Source organism: Lycium ferocissimum, unplaced genomic scaffold, assembly GCF_029784015.1.
Source record: "Lycium ferocissimum isolate CSIRO_LF1 unplaced genomic scaffold, AGI_CSIRO_Lferr_CH_V1 ctg1649, whole genome shotgun sequence".
Taxonomy (NCBI): Eukaryota; Viridiplantae; Streptophyta; class Magnoliopsida; order Solanales; family Solanaceae; genus Lycium; species Lycium ferocissimum.
This window is the reverse complement of record NW_026716629.1, coordinates 1-19,743: the sequence shown is the minus strand read 5'-3', so window position 1 is coordinate 19,743 and position 19,743 is coordinate 1. Positions and strand designations below refer to the sequence as shown.

Sequence of the window (19,743 nt, the reverse complement as noted above, 5' to 3'; positions counted from 1 at the left end):
ATCAACATATTGGTTCAATCCTTTCAAAATATATTCAATAGACGTCTTGTTGACATTCAACAGATAATTACAATCTTCAATAATAATCCAACAGGATGACGTTGTATGCCCTCAAACCTTAATAAACTTGAAAGCAAATAGGCAATTTATTTCCTTATTAAGTAGCTAAAGAAAAAATAAAGTTTCTTTCAACGTTACGTCTATAAATAGAAAAAGAAAAGCACGTTCCTCGAAAAAGAAAAGGAAAAGACATCAAACAGGAAAACAAAATTCAGACAAGACAGGGTTTTTGTGTTTTGTCTCCAACAAGAATTTGAAAATTTGGACCTTACTTGTGCACATTTTTTCTTCTCCTCTTCATCAATAATAATAATTGTCAAAACAAAATCTTTACTGTCCCTACTACTATCCTTTGTTACTGAAAAACATTTTTACACTTGCCCCTTACACACAAAAAAGTCAAGAATGGAGGGTGGCAAGAAAGAAGAAGCAGGTCCATCACATGGTGGTCTTAAAGTTAATGAAGAAAAGAGGAAAGAAGAAAAAGAGGGAGATAGCGAGGAAGATGAGCATTATCAAGATCTTGCTGATGTTACAACAAGCTATGTTCCTGGTCCTCTTCTTTCTCTCAAAGATCAAATTGAAAAGGACAAGGTTTGATTTTATTCTCTAACTCCCACTTGTTTGTTTTTTCATCAAACTCAAAAAACTTCCAACTTTATTTTGCTTACAGCTTGAAAAATAGAAGATGGCCTCTCCTATTTTGAGGGTTTTTGATGTATAATAGGTATTTTAAGTCTCAACTACTTGGATTGTTTTAGGGTTCTGCTTATTTATTTTTGTCATATATATCTGTATGTATTGCTTTGTGGTGGTGTAGGTTGATTTTCAGGCATGATTTTGCATCCCTAACCCCAACACCCCCAACCAAAAAAAAAAAAAAAAACAGAACAAGAGGAAATGAAGAAAAACACAAAATGATCACAGTTATGGCCATCAATTATGATACTTTAAGGGAGAATAAGGTTTCTTTGGTGCTTTTTGGGGTGGAATTTGAGCTTTCCCTTAGTGCAGTGAGTGATGTTTCTTGGGATTCATGTGGCAACATGTAATCTAGAGAATTTCCATGTTCTAACATCTAAAGTATTTCTTCTGCTTTGCTGTCCAGTTTGGTTTGGTGTTGCCTTTATTCTTGCTTGCTTCAGTGGGATTTTTCTTGTTACATTCTTTAAGCTGAAAATAGTCTCCCAGTTCTTCTTATAAAAGAGTTGAAATAGTCTCCCAAAATTAATTTGCAGGGAATTTCTATGCTGTACCATCTAAGGCATTCCTTCTCAATTTGCCTTGCTCACTCCAGTTGGATCTTTTCCGACTTCCTTTTTTTTAATTTGAAACAGTCTCTCACATTGGAAAATTCGCTAGGTCTCTTGGCACGTTTCATATTTCCATATGCTTGTTCTTTACCTTATTAATGTTTGTGCAGGAGGATGAAAGCTTGAGAAGGTGGAAAGAAAAGCTGCTTGGTTGCCTGGAAAGCGACTTAACTGGTTTGTCTTTTGAGAGTCTTTGTTCCTGAATGTAGCATACCATTTAACTCTGCAATTAGCCTTTAAATTATTGACTACTTGGATCAATTTTCTAGGACAAATGGAACCTGAAGTTAAGTTCCACTCAGTTGGAATTCTTTCCTCTGACTTTGGGGAGATAAATACTCCATTGCCTATTGAAGAACAGAGCAAATCTGTTCTCTTTACGCTCAGGGAGGGCTCTGAGTACCGGCTTAAGCTAACATTTAGTGTTCTGCACAACATTGTTTCTGGTTTGGCCTACACAAATACAGTATGGAAGGCCGGTCTTCAAGGTTTGATTTTCTATAATCTCGTTTCCTGTTTCTTTTGCTCCTAAGGGATTTAATACTAGCATTTCAATGTGCATTTGTCAGGCAGCATGATTACCTTTATTTATTCTAGCAGAGGACTTCTTCGAGTTGTGCATTTATGAACTGAAAAGACCTTCTTATAGTGTGTGAATTGAATCATTTAGTTTCGAAGTATTAGTCATGTAGATTGTGTGTGATTTTCATGAAGCAGTTAAATGGATTGTGGTTATGCAGTAGGTGTTTCGTAAAGCTCGATATCCAAGTCTGGCGTGGAGTAGAGGCCAAAAGACTTGGCCTCCAAGTTTGTTGGCTCTTTCTTAATTTTCTGTGGATGGAATCTGAACAATTGTTATATGATTTGGTTTCTAAAATCATCTGATTTCCTTTGTTGAAAGAGATTCGAATTTATGTGTGAGTGGGCTCGTATAGTAGTTTCTTTCCTTATCTGGTTTTCCCTTTATCAGGAAGTATAGATGCATTTGTGTCTATAAGAAAAGCGGACAAACATTTGAGGCTAGTTGTGCCTATTATGAAGTAGAATCAGATAGAGTCGGAAGGCAAGTAGTTTAGTCACTGGTTCTTCATCAGTTGGAAAGAGTGCAAGGATCAAGGGACTTTGGTTCGGTTGGTTAGAGACTAACTATCCAAGTGTGAAATTTATAAACTTTTTATAGTGAAAGAACAATCCATCTCCCCATGGATGTAAAGCATATACTTGCTGAACCGCATTAAGTTCTTGCACCCGTCTTGTTCTATTATCTTTAGTTTTCATCAATTCCACATATTTTGTCAGCATGACTCACTTTGTTAGCTGAAGTGCTTGCACAGTAGCTTACGGTTGCACTTGCACAGTAGCTTGCGGTTATTATTCTAAGTTCTAACGTTAGGCTCAACCTTATGTTCAATCAGAGTCTAACTTAAAACTAAACAAGGTTACCTGCACTTTCAATCTTCACTTACTTCTGTTGTTATATTTCATAACATATTGCTCTTTTGGATGTCAGTTGATCAAAGTAAGGGAATGCTGGGCACCTTTGCTCCTCAACGAGAACCTTATATACATATGTTAGAAGAGGAGACCACTCCATCAGGTGCACTTGCAAGAGGAACATATACAGCTAAACTTAAGGTGTGAGCATTTATATTCCTACTGGATCAAATATTTAGCTTAGTATTTTTCATTTCTTTAGTGAAATGAAGCACGCTATATAAGTCAGCTTGTTCACAAGAACAAATATAGTACAGTTTATACGTTTCAACTTCCCACTGTTATAGATCTACTGTTTCCTCAAGATAGTACAGATTTTAACCTTTTGTTTCCCGTTGTTTTTTAATTGGGACTAGATGATATGTCTGAGACTCGACATTTATAACTTTCTCTTTTTCAGAACATCTGCAGTTACATACTGAATAAGTAGAGTTCATACCACATTCTTGTTGAGCGTGTGCTGGTCAATTTGTGCGTTCATGCAGGCAATGAAAAGAATGCACGAAAAATCAGTCCTTGGTCTCAGTAAGGATGTAGTTTTGTTGTGCATGGTCAATGTTGGGTTGTACATAGGACTTAAAGTGACATATGATTCTTCTGCTATATATTTCAATAATAATTGTCAAGTTTAAAACAAAAGGATTTTGTTTGTCTAACAGTTTTGTTCATTTCAAATGTAACTCATTTAACTGGTATTTAGAAAATGTGGTTAGTTTGATCAAGTAACGTGAGACCCATGATGGAGGGCAGGCCAACGAGGGCGGGTCAAGAGAAGGGGATTAGCAGGCTTCTGGGCTGGCAAGCTTCTGAAAAACAGGTGCACATGACACTTGAATCCTACATCGGAATGGGAGAGAAAGTGAAGACCCTTATAAGGCATAACACAAGTTCACAATGTACGCTCAGTTTTTGTACTCGATGATGGCATAGCCCAAGGGACAAATCCGTGAGTAGGCTATTGGGTCGTGACAAGTAATAGATTTATAATAGAAAATAGTTTTTTCCGATCCTGTATTCTGGAATAGAACATAACTTCTGCACAACAGTGTATAGTGTGTTTGCACTATGGTAAAGTGAACTCCCAACATGTAACTGTCTGTAAAAAGTTTTCCAACCTAGAAAATAAAGTAGATGTAACTGTCTGTAAAAAGTTTTCCAACCTAGAAAATAAAGTAGAGAACCTGCTGTAACCAATAATTAGATCCATTGTACAAAGGAAGGCGTTTTGCTTTTGTATCCGTCCTTTTAGCACTCTTCCATGTACCGGGAATTTTGTGTATATTACGCAACTTTGTGGTTGTGTACTTCTCTGCCTCTCATCGGGTTTTCAATCTTTGTTTTAGTCTACAATTCATATTGGTGAGTAAAGATGATTAATTTGGTTTTTCTGTGGATTCTTGTTTTCTGCAGTTTGTGGATGATGACAAAAGATGTCATTTGGAGCTCAACTATTCGTTTGAAATAAGCAAGGGTAGGTAGCCAAGGTGTCCCTGCAACTCTTTCTAGCCTTCTTGGAAACTGGATATTCGATTGAATTCTTGTCTTTGGATTGTACCTTGTTTACTTGGAGCCACATACATAGCAATAGCTTAGCAAATATGATTTACTTTTACAGTTGATCTCTTGCTGCCTTGTATGAGATTTGGATGTTCTTTATGTTACTACTTAAAGGTCTTTTATTGATATAGCAAAAGGCTTTTTCCCCCCTTTACAAATAAGACCGTGCATTGATATAAAACAGCACACCTGTTGATATAACTTTATGAAACCAAACAAAGACGATTACTGAAGCTCTTATAGTAAGATATTTATAAAAAGAGGAAAGAAAAGAGGAAGAAAAAATTTGGGGATAGTTGCCTCTGTATTTTTTGGTACAAAATCTATTAAAACTTGAGATTCTTCATCATATTCCTATTCACATAAACTCATGGATTTTTTACATTTTTTGCTCGAAGGTTTGAAGTTTTGAACTGCTAGAACCAAACTTCTGTACAAAAGTTTGAAATTTGATTCTGAGGTGGTTAAACTTCAAATACTTTGTAAATTTCGACTATGCTTTAAAAAGGATCCTAAAAGCAACTATTTGTGTACTTTGGCGCAAGTTAACTTCACAATGGGACCATATCTACTCTCCTCCAACCCTGGTTTCCAAACAGCAGTCTTTCAACTCTTTGCATTCACATTTAAGATTCCTATTGCTGGATTTTTGTATTTTTCTCAACTTGGAATAATTTGAAATACAATATTGAAATCCTTCAATAATAAGTTTCCAAAGTTTTAACACCACAAAGGGTCATGGTTGAATATTTACACATCCTACTGAAGTAGATGACTATCCCATGAAACAAGGGACTTTACATGAGGCATGCAAAATTGCAAATCGTCATTTCTCTTGGTACTTTCAAAATTGACCCCCTGCATTTCTTCAGTTTCAAAATTGTAAATATGTAACAAAGGGCATCCTTCTCTCCTGAAAAACATTTCCTTCGTCGAAGCACAAAGGGGAACAAACCCTGTGATGTCATACAACCTATTGATGCTATATCTCTTTAACCAATTTCCACTCTTCAGTATCCATACCTGAATCAAATTCAACGTGGCATGAGTTATGAAGCTCAATGAGCCTCCAATCTCAACAAGTCGATCGTTTTTGGTGCTGCTGATGGGAAGCGGTACGGTTAGAAACTTCTCATCATGAAATCCCAAGGAGATAACATGGTTACAGCCATCGCTCTTTGGAAGCCAATATAAAGCACCAACTGCTGAAACACATCTATTAGTAGTGATCGATCCAAATTCCTCTGGATTAGGTCCATCTACTGCATGCCACGATCTTGTCGTAAGGTTTAGGATCTCACAGTGAATGTTTCTAGATACATCGAGGAACAAGTGTGCTACTTTATAAACACCAGTGAAGTGGCTGAACATGAATCCGTAGCACTCCTTCACGAAGCCAATAGTACCAAGAGGCACTCTGATGTGGTTCCGTGTACTTGGATTTATAACAACTAGACCTTCATTGTTCCTAATCTGGGCCAGGACCAAACCATTGCAGGCAGCCAAAACACACTTTATGTTCCTCAAATTATTTGGCATACAAGCTTTGTGGCCTTTGCCGCTGTGGATGTCCCAGAAATGGAAATAACATTCGTTTGGCTTATCTGAAGGTAGTGGAAAAGGTGACCGTACGTTTTTTTTCTCGTGAAAGGAGTTTTGAGTAATTAGAACCGTCTCAGATTGACGAAAATGATCTTCAATAAAAGTCGGACTGTTGATCATGTTGAGAAGCGACTTGCATACGCAACGCAGTCCACAGAGAGTTTCAGCAGGAAGTAGAAGAAAAACCTTAAAGAGTAAGTCATTAGGAAGCCAATTTCCCTTGGTCTCTAAAATATCATCCATTTCTTCATTTGTTTCCCTTGATGTAGTGCTTCGTTTCAGCAGTTCAAGCGGGATTGTTTCTACAGATGCCACTTTAAGCCACTTTTTACCTCTTGGCCACCTGTCCCTCATGACGTAAATCCACTGAAATCAGAAAGCTCTTAAAGAATTCTGCAGCCAAAAAAGAAAAAAAAACATTTTAAAAGGAAAAAGCTTGATGCCAGCATCGTTATTCCTCCAATGTTTGGGAGGGGAAGCCACAGGTATACGAAAATTACAAGAAGTAATTTACCGCACAAAGTTTCAGCAATCAGACAGTTTTACATAGAGAACTCCATCAGTTTCTTGTACTTTCTATATGGAAGTTAATGCTTGTCTACTCCCACCTTACCTAACCTTGTTGGCTTTTTGGTCTCCCCAAAGATAGAAAACACGTTGTCACTAGTTTTTTTACAAGGAAAAGCTGCAAAGGGAAATCGTTAAAGAATAAATTACAAGGACCATTAGCGGCTTTAAGCTGGAAGAATGGCTTCACAACAGTTTGCTAACCAAGAAGATGTCAGAATTACTCAAAAAATTAAAGAAGGATAAGTCAGAAAAACCAACTATTTAACTGGTTGTCCTTATACTTGCCTAAAAAAGATATGGGATCATATACTCGTCTTGACCTTCCCTATCTAGTAATTTCTGAAAGAGAGAGAGAGAGAGAGAGAGAGAGAGAGAGAGAGCGAGACAGAGGGAGATGAATTAGGGCACAATTGTTAGATCTAATTTTTTAAGTATGACAGGATTTGTAAAGAATGAATCTTAGGCCTAACTCAACCCCAAAAACTAGCTCAAAGGGAGGAGAATTTCTCAAGCCATATAAAGAGATCAAATCTCCTATCCCTAGCCGATGTGGGACACTCAAAACCCCCCCTCACGCCTAGGGCTAGACATATGGAGTGTGGGCAATTTAATATGGGGGCCCACCATCGACAAATCATGAATTGGATGGGTCTGACTCTGATACCATATAAAGAATGAATCTTGAGTCTAACTCAACCCCAAAAACTAGCTCAAAGCGAGAAGGATTGCCCAAGCTATATAAAGAGACCAAATCTCCCATCCCGAACTGGTGTGGGACACTCAACAAGATTAAAGCATGAAAAAGTATACTTGCAAGAAACATCCAAAGATAAGGTTGCATACGTCTGACTATTTTCATCCTGTTCGGTATTTGCATTCGCATATTCGTGTTTCATCAACATATATAAAAACCCAAACTATATTCTGGTATGCTTCAATCTAAAACACCAATCAACCCGATTACAGGGCTCTAAACAGAATACGTCAAAACAATCATCATAAGCAGCACCTCTGAAATCTACACTTGTGCCTGGGCGAACACCAACTAAAGGTGCTCTAAAATCTCGGTGAGCCTTACTAACATGTCTAGCAGAGTGCATATATTAGAGAAATGATATCAGGCATAAAATAGTAGTAGAATAAAGAGAAATTAATAGGTCAAGAAAAAAAAATCTCTCTCATTCTCCACTATCCTTCCTTTTTCTCTTTTTAAATCAACAAAGAATTGAAAAGAAATATAGTTACCAGTTTCAAAAAAAAAAGAATTGAAAAGAAATCTTTTTGTCCCTTCATTTTTCTTCCCATCCTCACTTTCCAAACAAAGCACAAAAAGCAGATAGGGCAAGTGAATTTGTAACCAGAACCCATGGCACTAAAAGAGTTACGCTTAGTTACCTATGGTGGTAAGTTCACAGCTTGATACTCCAGATCATGCTGTGCTGAGTTATCTTAACATTGAACCTTGAAACAAGCAAAGACGATAGATGAATTTAGTTACACCAGCGGAATTCAATCAGTGAAACAGAGGTTTTCAATGGAAAATCACGAAACTAATCAAATGAGACACAGTTGAGTAACAAAAGAAAGAAAAAGAGACCCCTAAATGAATTCTCTCCAAAATACAAGAATAACATATTCCGTCATGGTTTGCGGAGACTGCAGTTTGAGGTAACACATGGAACATAGACTTGAAAGCTTTTCCCTAAAAGGATAACAGGTATTTATTTTGTTTTGACATCTTGTGCAGTTTGTTGTGCTCCCTCATTGCAGGATAGAATAGTTATTTATTAAGTAGTTTGTTTATTTATTTATAGATAACAAAGGTAATGGTTTATTAAATCAGTATCAAGTAGGTAGCAGGAAAAAAAGAAAAAAAAAAAGAAAAGGAATTGACACCATCTAAGTAGTTCAAGAGTGTAGCAAGTCCATCACAGAGTCCAAAAGACATTTACAATTTATGTCAGTTGCTAAAAAAAACCCTTCTCATTGTAAGTGGTAAAGTTAAGTATTGTTTTCCCCCCCTAAAAAGAGGCAATCTCATTTCTTGATTTACTAACCCAAAAAATATGCAGGCTATTTATCAGTACATGTTCAACTTAAAACAGTCTCTGCATTGTATAATGTATAATTCCATGCATGAGATATCTTTCTTTTGTTCTGCAAGGAATTTATAAATTAACTCAAACATCAATAATGCAGGCCTGAATTTAATTTTTTTTTTTTTTTTTTTTTGGAAAGTTAGAGTGCGATTAGAACCCGTGTCTAGGAAGTAGACAGGCCTAAAAATTAACTTTCTAATCCATTTTTATCAAAATCAACCTCTGTCAGAATCACAAGACCCAATCTCACAGTAAACGTTCATGGAATTATAGAAAGCATTTCACATCATGCCAGTCTAAGTGTTCAGCTACAACTTTCCCCGTCATTTGACTCTACTAATCACCTTTCAGATGAAACAACTTAAGGTAAAAAGAAGATGTAAGCCTAGTATTACAAAAGAATTCCTACCAATCCAGGGCGCCTAAACACGGAAACGAGGAAAAACGAATCTCACAGTAAACGTTCATGGAATTATAGAAAGCATTTCACATCATGCCAGTCTAAGTGTTCAGCTACAACTTTCCCCGTCATTTGACTCTACTAATCACCTTTCAGATGAAACAACTTAAGGTAAAAAGAAGATGTAAGCCTAGTATTACAAAAGAATTCCTACCAATCCAGGGTGCCTAAACACGGAAACGAGGAAAAACGAATATACATGGGAATTTTAGTGAAAATAATGGTATTAATGTTCAAAAGTTTCGTTCAAAGAAGAATTTAAGTTATGAACACTGACTATAATTAATTTCTACATTATAAGTGTAGTTCTAACGGTAACAGATTACCATCTTTTGTATGTCAGTGACTCGCGCTTAACATAAACAGTTACTGTAGTTGACTTTTAAAAGACCTAATACTGTTATAATATTTACACTTCCTGCGTAAAAACTTTTATCTGTCAGGAAAATATATCGCTTTCACTTTAAGGCCTTTTACCCATTTATTCTGGCGCGTTAAAACTTCAGAGTAGCCAAGTTAGGCTACAAGAGAAGCAACTTATCGCTGGTCTTATTCTAGTAATAAACCAATAGTGTCACTTATATCAAACATGCACTAAAATAGTCAGATAAAAGTGGATAATAACACGAGAAGGAGGAGAGGGAAGAAGCAAAGTTTCCAACAGGCCATACAATGTGCTATAGTCAATGCACTAGTAGTAGGACTCTAAAGTGTATACATTATATCTGGTTTTACACAAATTTATACATACTGTTGATCCATTTGTTAGAATTGTTCAGCAGATACATGGCTAACAAAGAGCATGACGTGGAACAAGTCTAACAAACATGATCACTATTTCATATCATAGAGGAACACACCTTGCTTTCTAGAAGAAAGATGTTCCCGTTCATCAATCGCAAGAAAACGTGTTCTGTTATACAATCTTTGATAAAAATGTAATAACCAATTACAACTCTCAGTTAGCTAAAATTGACAAATAACAGACATGCTTAGAAGCAAAGATTAAAATGAGAAGCCATGGTACAGCAGTCACGGATGAAATATGAACATCTTATACCCTTTTCACTATTGATTCATCATGAGTCCTCATATAATGTGAATTGTATCGCACCTCTTGCTGAAGCGGGTAAAGAATAGCTGAACGTTTATGTTAAAACACCCAGAATTATAAGTTCAGTAACTTACTTGCGTTCTGGTTAATAGAAAAGTAATAGTCAGTCATGCTTTATTCTTATATATATACTACTATAATAGACTACAAAACTTAGATCCCTCTTTGAACCCTTTCTTTAAAGATTACTCTGTTCCTAAAAATCATATAAATTTCACTCAGGGGGGATTTTACTATCTCTATTTGTAGACTTTTGTTCTAAGCACACATTTTGCACAAAAGTTATTACTGTAAAATAAAGTTACAACCTTTCACATTTAAGTCATCAAATGCAGAACAAAAGAAAACCTAAAATAGCACATTTAGCTCCCACACAATATCCACGTGAGAGTAGGATTCTCCCTTTTCTTGAACAAAAAGCCTGAAATAGACAAATAGCTAACATGTTATGGTGGGATGAATAGGGTACCTCCCCTCAACCAGAAGTCTCAAATTCGCACCGAATAAAAATCCTGTTAGGGAAGCCCTTCCCCATTAAAGGGTCTCAAGCAGCGCAAATACGGATTAGTTAGACCAGTAGGTTCTGGATATCGTTATATTTAATAAAAGGAAAGATTACCTGACGTAGCGGTTTCAGCCCCCTTAATACGCTTTATAGTAGTATTTTTTAAAAATTGGAGTACAAAACATAGTGATGCTATGTATCTGAAAACCTTGGCAGTGAGCACTCTCTCAATAGAGAGAGCATCTACAGGCGTATAACATACATACAACATATAATTTTGGCTTAATGCATACGCAGCCCCCTAAATTTGCCTCTTTTTTCCATTTTTAAGACCTCAACTAAGTGTTGTTCCAATTGAACCCCTGAACTCATCCTCAAGTGTGGCTGTCAAACACAATCCGACTTACATAGCATTCCATCTTCAATGTAGCTAGGGAAAAAAAGAGTAGCTCTTAATTAAGCTGGCAGTGGAAGAGCAGAACCAGCAGAAACCGACACATCCATGACCTAAAGAATAGCTTACCATATGTCTAAAATATTACTCCACCTTCATTTCCCCAATTTAATTTTTGCTTCTAATAAAAATCAGATTTAGGAGGTTTAATAGGCACACTTAAGGATAAGTTCAGGATTTCAATAGGAACAACACTTAGTTGAGGTGCCAAAATGAAAAAAACGGACAAGTTTAGGGAGCTGCATATGCATTAAGCCTATAATTTTTAGGTGCTAGTTCCCCTATACATATAACATACACTTCACATGCCCTTCACATACAGCTGGCTCGCACATACATTTTGAAAAGACATACATTGGATCCCGTTAGCCACACATACAGTTGATGTCTTCGCTCTTCACATACATACACATACATCCAACTTCTGCTTTGAAAATGCATACATATACATACATTTAAAATCAGATACTGTATTCATGTGATATCAGTTAGGATTTGATATTATATGCGCGTGGATACAATGTATTTTGCTACGTTTTGAAAAAAAAAAAAAAAAAAAATCTTGCTATATTTTGCAAAAAGTGGCGCAAATAGTGCTACTTATGAAACTTTCCCTTAATAAAAAGGTAAACAGAAGACTGGAGACCTGATTACCCAATTCAAGTCAACGCTAGGAAAGGAAGTGTAAAAGCTTATGAAGTAGAAAATAACACAGCATGGTTTCTCCCATATATAGTTTAATCGCATAAGAAAGAAATTAAAAGAAAGCATGCACGATGATGATCACACTCTCAGACACACAAAAAGATTATAAGTTCATGGCCTACCCCTGGAGCTTTAACCATCATCAGGATAGGGGACTGTTGTTGTTTTCTTTTTCTTTCCAGAAGATGATGATCGGCTAAACTGTAGTAAGTCTTTGCTAGTAGTGGGGTGCTTGATCATCAACGATGTAAGATTTTAGTATTATTAATATGTTTAACAATAACAACAGGGTTGAGTCCACTTGCGTAATAGTGATGAATCCACTTGTGTAATAACTTAAAAGTAAGAAGAATTAGCAACAAGAAGTAAACAAGAGAGGCAGAGTGGGCCAATAGCCCATCAGATGTACATTGCAAAATTGGGTGGCCCAAGTGCACCGTGAAAAGTGGGCAAATAGCTACTTTTTTGAGAAATTTTCACAAATAGACTATAGTTTGGTAGCTTATTTCCGTTCGTAGGTATGGTTTTGGTATTTTACCGTTCCTAGCTACAAAATTTTTGCCATTTCACTGTATTCATGGGAGTATCTCGGCTGTATCAACGAATACAAGGCGTTAAAATAGATTGAGTTTATGGGACGCAATCTGTTTAAAAACGACAAACACAATAAAATCTCCCATAAATCACTCGTGAATGATCTCAGGTTCCAAAATGTACCACGCCTACTTATTCTTCCATATTTAGATATTTTGAATTCACATAAAATAATTTGAAGTAAAACAATGATATTAAGACTACAATGATATATACTAATAACTTTAGATATATAACTATTTTTTGTGGTAAAAGTAACAAATATTAATCTAATAATAAAACCATAGTATATAATAGAAAATATTAGTCATTTTAGTCAGAAAATTACGAAGTTTTTTCTAAATCATCATGTGTCATTGTACTTCTTCATGGAGGCATCAACAAAATTTTATTCAACAAATTAATTATGTTTTACATCTCCATTACTAAAAGGACAAAAAGGAAATATTACTCATACTTTAACCAATCTTTACATGTAAGTAATGTGATTTATGTATAATCGAGTACATAAAGGTAAGTCCATAATGGAGGCTATATAAAGTTATAAACAAGCACAAACACAATATTCATTACACTTTTCTCAAAGTGTCTACATTCTAGATCATAATGATTGGGTAAGACAGAATATGTTTTCAGACAAACAACTCTTTTAGACACATGAACTTTTGACCATTTTACTTATTTCAATCATTTTCACTCGTTTTATTCATCTTCAGTTGTAAGTATTATATTATGAACAAAAATTTTTAGCATTCAAGTTTAGATATATTTCTACCATTTTTTATTTATTTTCTAAAATAGAAAAAGAGACTACTTTTCATGAAGCTTCATTTTTCTTATATTTATAAATATGTTATTAACTTGATTTTATGTTTAAATTTGATATTAATTTCATTGGGTAGTTAAAATTTCATATTGAAATGACACAAAAAGCGAGAGCATGACACATTCTCGGTCACTAGTTTTCAATTATGAATTAGTGAGTTGCAATTTCGATCACTAAAACAGATTCTCAATGGTATATGAAAAAATTGTCAAAAAATTTAGCGATTAGTGGGACGGACCGACACCCGGTATCTTAACCTTGACCGAGTGAACCAACCTTATATACCTGACTTATAAGACATGATGCATGCATACATGAATGGAAAAATAATCTTTTCATAAAACCTTTTTCATTTTTCTTTTCCTTTTCAAGAAGAAACACATTTCTAACGTTTTCATAAGCTGGTAATACTATGTATATATATTCCAAATAATAATATATGCGTGGCGATCACGATCATCGGCTTTTCCCCTTTTGCTTATTTCCTTATTTTTTGAGGATGTATTCCAGAATTGTACTTAAATATTCTTAGACACTCCTTGACAGTAATGTGGGGTTTGGAGTGTACTATCAATATTTTACTTATGTTATGTCCTGTCCTTCCGCTTCATCATGATGAGATTTATTATTTATATCATGAATGACTTGAATTTATCCTTTCTTTCTTTCTCTATTAAATGGTTTGGTACGTTTGGAGTAGTGACTCTTAGTCTTAGGGCGCCAGTCATGGCCACCAATTTTAGATCGTGACAACATACGTCCACATGATGTTAGAATCTATTTCATCCAATTATTAATGTATCTATGAAAGCCCATAGTCTTGTGACTGTAGTATTAATCATCAATGGTGGTGGGACATTTCCAATACTTCTTTGCATCTCAAGTAAAATCATTTTTTGTTACGCGTAAGTGTGGTCCTCGATCACATAACACTTATCACATATGTGTCCTGCTAACTGTACAAAGGGCAATTTGGCAACACTAACCTCTATTATCATTCGAAGTTGTGGAGATACTAGCTCAAGCATTGAGCAACCAATTGTGATCACTCGTATTCGTAAGGACATACTGGACCGATACATCCTAAATTATCACCTTCACTCAAACATAAGCTGCGGGCTATATCTGTGCTTATCCTCTACCTCTAGACTAAAATACCCATACTTCACGGGGAAAACTTTTCACCTCATCTGTGACATCACTCACTGAGAAATGTGTTCTCAGCATCGGTTGGAAAGACATCAAGGAATTCCAACTTCATATTCTATAGCACGAGAATTGAATGAATGAAGGGAAACAATTCCCCAAATGTCTCTGTAGCCTCTATTACGGTTCACTTTTATGAGAAACGACATAAAATCTACTAAGAGGTTGTGGACTCTATTTGGATTTTGTTATTTTTAGAGTCGCCACCTAATAAGGCAAATTAGGAAAACCAAGTTAAAAAGGTTTAATCAAAAAAGAGGTAAATTCTTTTAAAACCAGAGTTCGAAGTAAGAATTCTGATGATCTAATATGAAAGATTTTAAGCACCCTAATATTAAGGATCCGTAGAATACGATTGACCTTCGAGCTTCAATGTGTGATTAATTGTGATTATTTACTAAAAATATTTTCTTTCTTGCAAAACTCTCATGGCATATCATTACTCTTTTTTGGCAGAAAATCCTTACTTAAGAAAAGGTTAGATTTCCTTTGAAAACACATATAAGGTTTGAAGTCACTTCATTTCCAGACCAAAACACACTTAAGATTTTTCTTAAGTAAAGTTTCACTTAGTCCAATGTCATGCCTTTAGTCCTTATAAGTTTACTTTAGGGAAATCTGAGTGTATTTCCTTTTGTTAAAAAAAAAATTATAGGTTTATAAGTATATAAAAAGAATACTTGCAATTTTAATTATCTATAAAAAGAATATTTGCAATTTTAATTATCTTGATCTATTTTAAGATTAACCATACTCTGTCCAAAACCTTTACTTCAAACAAAGATCCAAGTATATTCCCTCTTGTTTCATGCCTTAAGGTTTGGGCTTAGCGCCAATTTTTTTTTTTTTTTTTGGTAATAACCTTAAGCATACAGAGTTGAAAGTTCATTTTTATACCACTCATTTTCCAAAAAAATCAGTTCGTTTTACTTAAGTCCAAATCGGCCCAAGTTCAATTTTTTACTAATGGGCCCTAAAATAGTTCAAGTCCATTTTTCATTTTAAGTCCAAAATGGCTTATTTGTTTTCCAGATTTTGAAAGGCCTTAAAGGCCCAAAACAAGTCTAAATTTTCTTACTCAAAAATTATTTTATTTATACCTATACATATATATCGTATATTATCAATTTTCAATTTAACATACTTTTAAGTAAAAAGACTTCGTAAAAATCCAACAATTTGTCAATTTCATGCAATGACTAACTTAACCGTGTTAGTTTTGGGAAAGTCATTTTTGATAAAATGTTTAACTTCTACGCAGGAACCTAAATTCTAACCATTGGGGTTTCAATAGTCATATAATACTTTGTTTACATATAAAATACATAATTTACATATACAATACAAAATGTACATAGACAACTACAAAAATGAAATGAGAGGGTTAGGCTGGTGGGACTACCTAAGCCCACCAGTTGCCATTTTCATCCATGGATGGGTCTTCAATTGTTTTTCTTAATCCGGACTTGATCAAAGAGGAAGTTGGGCCTCTGGCCCAACAGGGGTTCAACAAAGAATTGGCCCAAGTGGCTCGTCGTACCATGCGAAAACAAAGAGGGAAAAGAAAAAGACCGGTTAGAGAGCACCTAGACTTATTAACTCATTTAATATAAATTACGTGTATGCAAGATAATCATATACACACAAGCATAGGAGACAGTTTTAATTTCATACACATGTGTAAACAAATTGATGTAAAGCACTGGGGAAAATACGCCCAGTTGAAGTAAAAAAAATCAGCATAAGATAGGCCCAAAAACTCATAAGTATATGAATGTAAAAGAGAAGAGCCAATATGATAATCAAAGGCAATTTTCAGGAATTTAAAGCCCAAACTTAGTAAATAGGATTCCTATTCAAGAAGCCCTAAAATGAGATACGCTAAGAGTATACTCAATATACAGGTCAGTATATGCCAAAAAATATAAACACACGAAGATTGTATACAACTAGTATATTAATGTGTATCCTTCCTTCTACAGCAAACAAATTCCCAGAACAAGAATCAACAAGCGCAAACATGATCTTTGGAAAGACAAGGAAGAGAAATGTAGCATCTTTCTAATCCTAACAAGTCAACATACTCAATTTTATACCAGGACTTTTAAACAACATACTCAGATTTCATTTAACACAATTTGTTCAAGGCTATTCTCTTTTGGTATTGACAAGGAAGGGATTATGCAGAGACTCAAGCTCAAAATCAGACTTCTTAATATTCAGACCTAAAGGGGAAAAAAGGGAGGGGTGGACATGAAGACTGACTAGTTATGCCTTAGTCTAGTCATTAAATCACATAAGCAGTTTTTTTTAGACAGAAAATACCCTATATTGAACATGTAGCATGCTTTAGGTTACCATAATTACTCTCAAAGACAAGACTGAACCTCTGCCCACACAGGTATGCACCTTTGACACATTCTATGGAAATACTAACATGAAGACTCCATACCTACTCATTTGCATACCAATTATATTCAGGCAAAAGAAAGTTTAACATGATATTCATATTCATATAGCAAATAAGACTGCAGGATCTCAAACATATCAATACACACAAAGAGTCACAGAAATTAAAAAGGAGTTTAAAGGTATGGAAGCAACACAGGGAAAAAAGAAAAGAACCTACTTTCTAACATCAACTGACCTTATCAGTTGCATTGTTGTTCAGTTTCATACTTAAACAGAATTAAGAACATGTAGGACAGTCATACTTCAATATTTAAAATAGACAAGACAACTTAATCAACTAAACATACATATGAGACATGAATAGAGGCTAAGAACTACTTGAAAGGAATCATTTCAGATGCAGCAGAATGATGTATACTTAAACCATATACACAGAGTCTTATAGGGCAAGTAGGGTCCATTTATGGTGAACTAATAAAGAATTAAGATCATTTTCAGTTCTCAGAAAAGGATTCCATATCATTCTTTAGATTTTTTACACAAGTGTATGAGCAACAAATTCAATCTCTGCGTAAGTGAGGCAACATGATCATATAGGAACATTGGGGCAGCATCCATAGACTAACATTAGGGAAAGCATAGGCATAAGGGCATAACTGGTCAAGAGTGGCATCTAAGACATGCTTTTATCTCAACTGATCATCATGGGTTCTTAAATAGTTGGAATCATCACTAATTGTATCATGAGTCTCATAAGGGCATTAGATAGCACACAGTCTCATATCAATCTGATCCAAGAAGGTAGTTATGTTAACATAAAGATAATTGACAATAGAAGAAATGACATGCTTACATAAACAGATGATTAGACTAAATCAAAGTTGATCTAAACTAATACCAAACATGTATGAAATTCTAAACTAAACACACTTAGTGACTAATCAAACATTGCAGAATTAAACCAACACTAAACAAACACATAGGCACAAAATAAACCAAATATATAGAAAAACACTTAAGAGCATTAAAAAATAAAGGAGGAAGGTTTATCTTTTCTGTGTGCAGCCTAGGTCGAAAATGGAGTTGAGAAGAAATTCTTGCTCCACAAACACCTATGCTCAGCCACAAAACGAGAAAAATAAATGATTAAATTTTTTAGGTTTCAGCAAAAAAGCTAAAACCCTAGGTAATTTGAGTTTTTTCAGTACAAATAAAAGGGTAATTTGCGGAGGTTGAAAGTTGCAATTTGCGGGGGGTTTTGGCCTCCTCAAGCAATTAGTGGAGGCTAAAACCCCTGTGAATTGCAACTTTCAACCTCCACAAATTACCCCTTTTTTTGTAGTGTTTGTAAGTATCTCTCGTGTTTGTATTATGAGATATGGGGTTCTTTCTATAGAACCCCAAATCTGATACCCTAGTCTTGAATTTCGATGTGCGACTAGTGAGTTTTTTTTTTTTTGGGGTGGGGGGTGGGGGTGGGGAGGGGGGAATTCTCCCTCAAATCAATATCAGCCAATCAAATTTTGAGATTAAAAAATCGAATACAACAAAGATCAGTAAGAAAAATCAGTCCTTTTGACCGTAGAGTGCAGAAAAGCAAAGTGAAAAGGAGGGTTATACCTTGTTTGGTTGTGGCAAAGTGAAAAGAGGAGGCAAACATTTAATGCTTTGCCTCAATCGACCATGCCAGGCCTGGGAAAAGCATAGTACGTCTGACCTGTTTCCATTTTTGGCAACGATGACAATGATGATAGAGAAATTCGCGAAGAGAAATCCTCTTCTACGAACTATGAGACCTTCACGTCTGTTTGGCATGCTTGTGTGCATATGTTTTGGCCGACTTGGGTCGGGTCTGGTCTTAACGGACTGGGCTCGACCGTTTTTTTTAAAAGAAAAGAAGACGGACTTTCATATGTATACACTGTATGCATTCATATATACATATATATGTATGCATGTCCGTGTATACATATGTATATGGAAGGGCCAAAAATGCAATTTAGCAAATAGTCGAAATTAAAAATGTAACAATTAATTAAACATTTCAATTATGGCCAAGCTAATTAACAAATTAATTCATATTTTACTGATTGTTTCCATTCAACGATGCTCATAGTTAGGTTAAAGAGTTTTGATGAGTGTCAATGCTTTCAGCTGCTATACGTCTTTTGGTTATATATTTTCAGTCCTTAGCTAATAGAGGTGTTAGACTTGATGCTTCATGATGTGGTGGAGTGATTTGTAATGTTATTGCATATTCTACTTTTGTTGAATGGATCAAAACTCATCATTACGACGATCCTTAGTTGCTTAAACTTAAGGAGAAAGTGAACCGGGGAGGTGCTAAGGCTTCCTGGGAGTAATAAGACTATTCGACATGCATTCCACATTAATGATACTTTTTACATGAATGATTTAGAAATTTTCAACTAATCAGAATGTCCGATTATTCATTGAATTTTCCGAGTACATCTTTATAGTATGCACAGTTCATTTTATTATAAATTCTTTTTCCAGTAAAACAACCTCCAATATATGATATGTTTTCCTGATGTGTAGTTAACTGTGTATACGGTCAATACCGGACATAACGTAAACCGATGAAATGAGAACCGAGGGAAAGAAGAGAGGAACGTGCCTGACGACATTCGAGCTAAACCGAGGGAGCACTTGGACCGGAGCTGAGTAAGGATACTATTTGGTCCTAAGGAAGCTTGATCCCGCATGGCCGTTGCTCGGCGAGAAGCAGTTGGTCCGCATAGCCGTTGTTCC

General features: G+C 35.4%; 2 protein-coding genes and 1 long non-coding RNA gene across 12 annotated transcripts; 2 read left to right on the top strand and 1 right to left on the bottom strand.

Moving 5' to 3' along the window:
• The first annotated feature begins 243 nt into the window (after positions 1–243).
• On the top strand, positions 244–4,560 carry LOC132042601 (rho GDP-dissociation inhibitor 1-like). The gene is made up of 5 exons (XM_059433138.1): positions 244–654; positions 1,484–1,547; positions 1,643–1,861; positions 2,884–3,008; positions 4,278–4,560. Exons 1-5 carry the CDS (start codon positions 466–468, stop codon positions 4,344–4,346), a joined length of 666 nt encoding a protein of 221 aa, XP_059289121.1. The 5' UTR covers positions 244–465; the 3' UTR covers positions 4,347–4,560.
• LOC132042603 (uncharacterized) lies at positions 3,399–4,118 on the top strand. The gene is made up of 2 exons (XR_009411515.1): positions 3,399–4,000; positions 4,046–4,118. It is a non-coding gene; the product is annotated as an uncharacterized LOC132042603 (long non-coding RNA).
• A 538-nt stretch (positions 4,561–5,098) lies between the features above and the next one.
• LOC132042600 (uncharacterized) lies at positions 5,099–12,259 on the bottom strand. 10 transcript variants are annotated; one of them, XM_059433136.1, is made up of 3 exons: positions 12,056–12,259; positions 10,739–10,820; positions 5,099–6,419 (listed from the first exon to the last, which is right to left on the bottom strand). In XM_059433136.1, exon 3 carries the CDS (start codon positions 6,378–6,380, stop codon positions 5,184–5,186), a length of 1,197 nt encoding a protein of 398 aa, XP_059289119.1. In that variant the 5' UTR covers positions 6,381–6,419; positions 10,739–10,820; positions 12,056–12,259; the 3' UTR covers positions 5,099–5,183. The 10 variants fall into 10 exon arrangements, with proteins under 10 accessions (XP_059289119.1, XP_059289113.1, XP_059289112.1 ...); XM_059433130.1 differs by lacking the exon at positions 10,739–10,820 and adding an exon at positions 7,992–8,057; XM_059433129.1 differs by lacking the exon at positions 10,739–10,820 and adding an exon at positions 7,992–8,057 and having other exon boundaries at positions 5,099–6,711; positions 12,056–12,258.
• Positions 12,260–19,743: the final 7,484 nt, after the last annotated feature.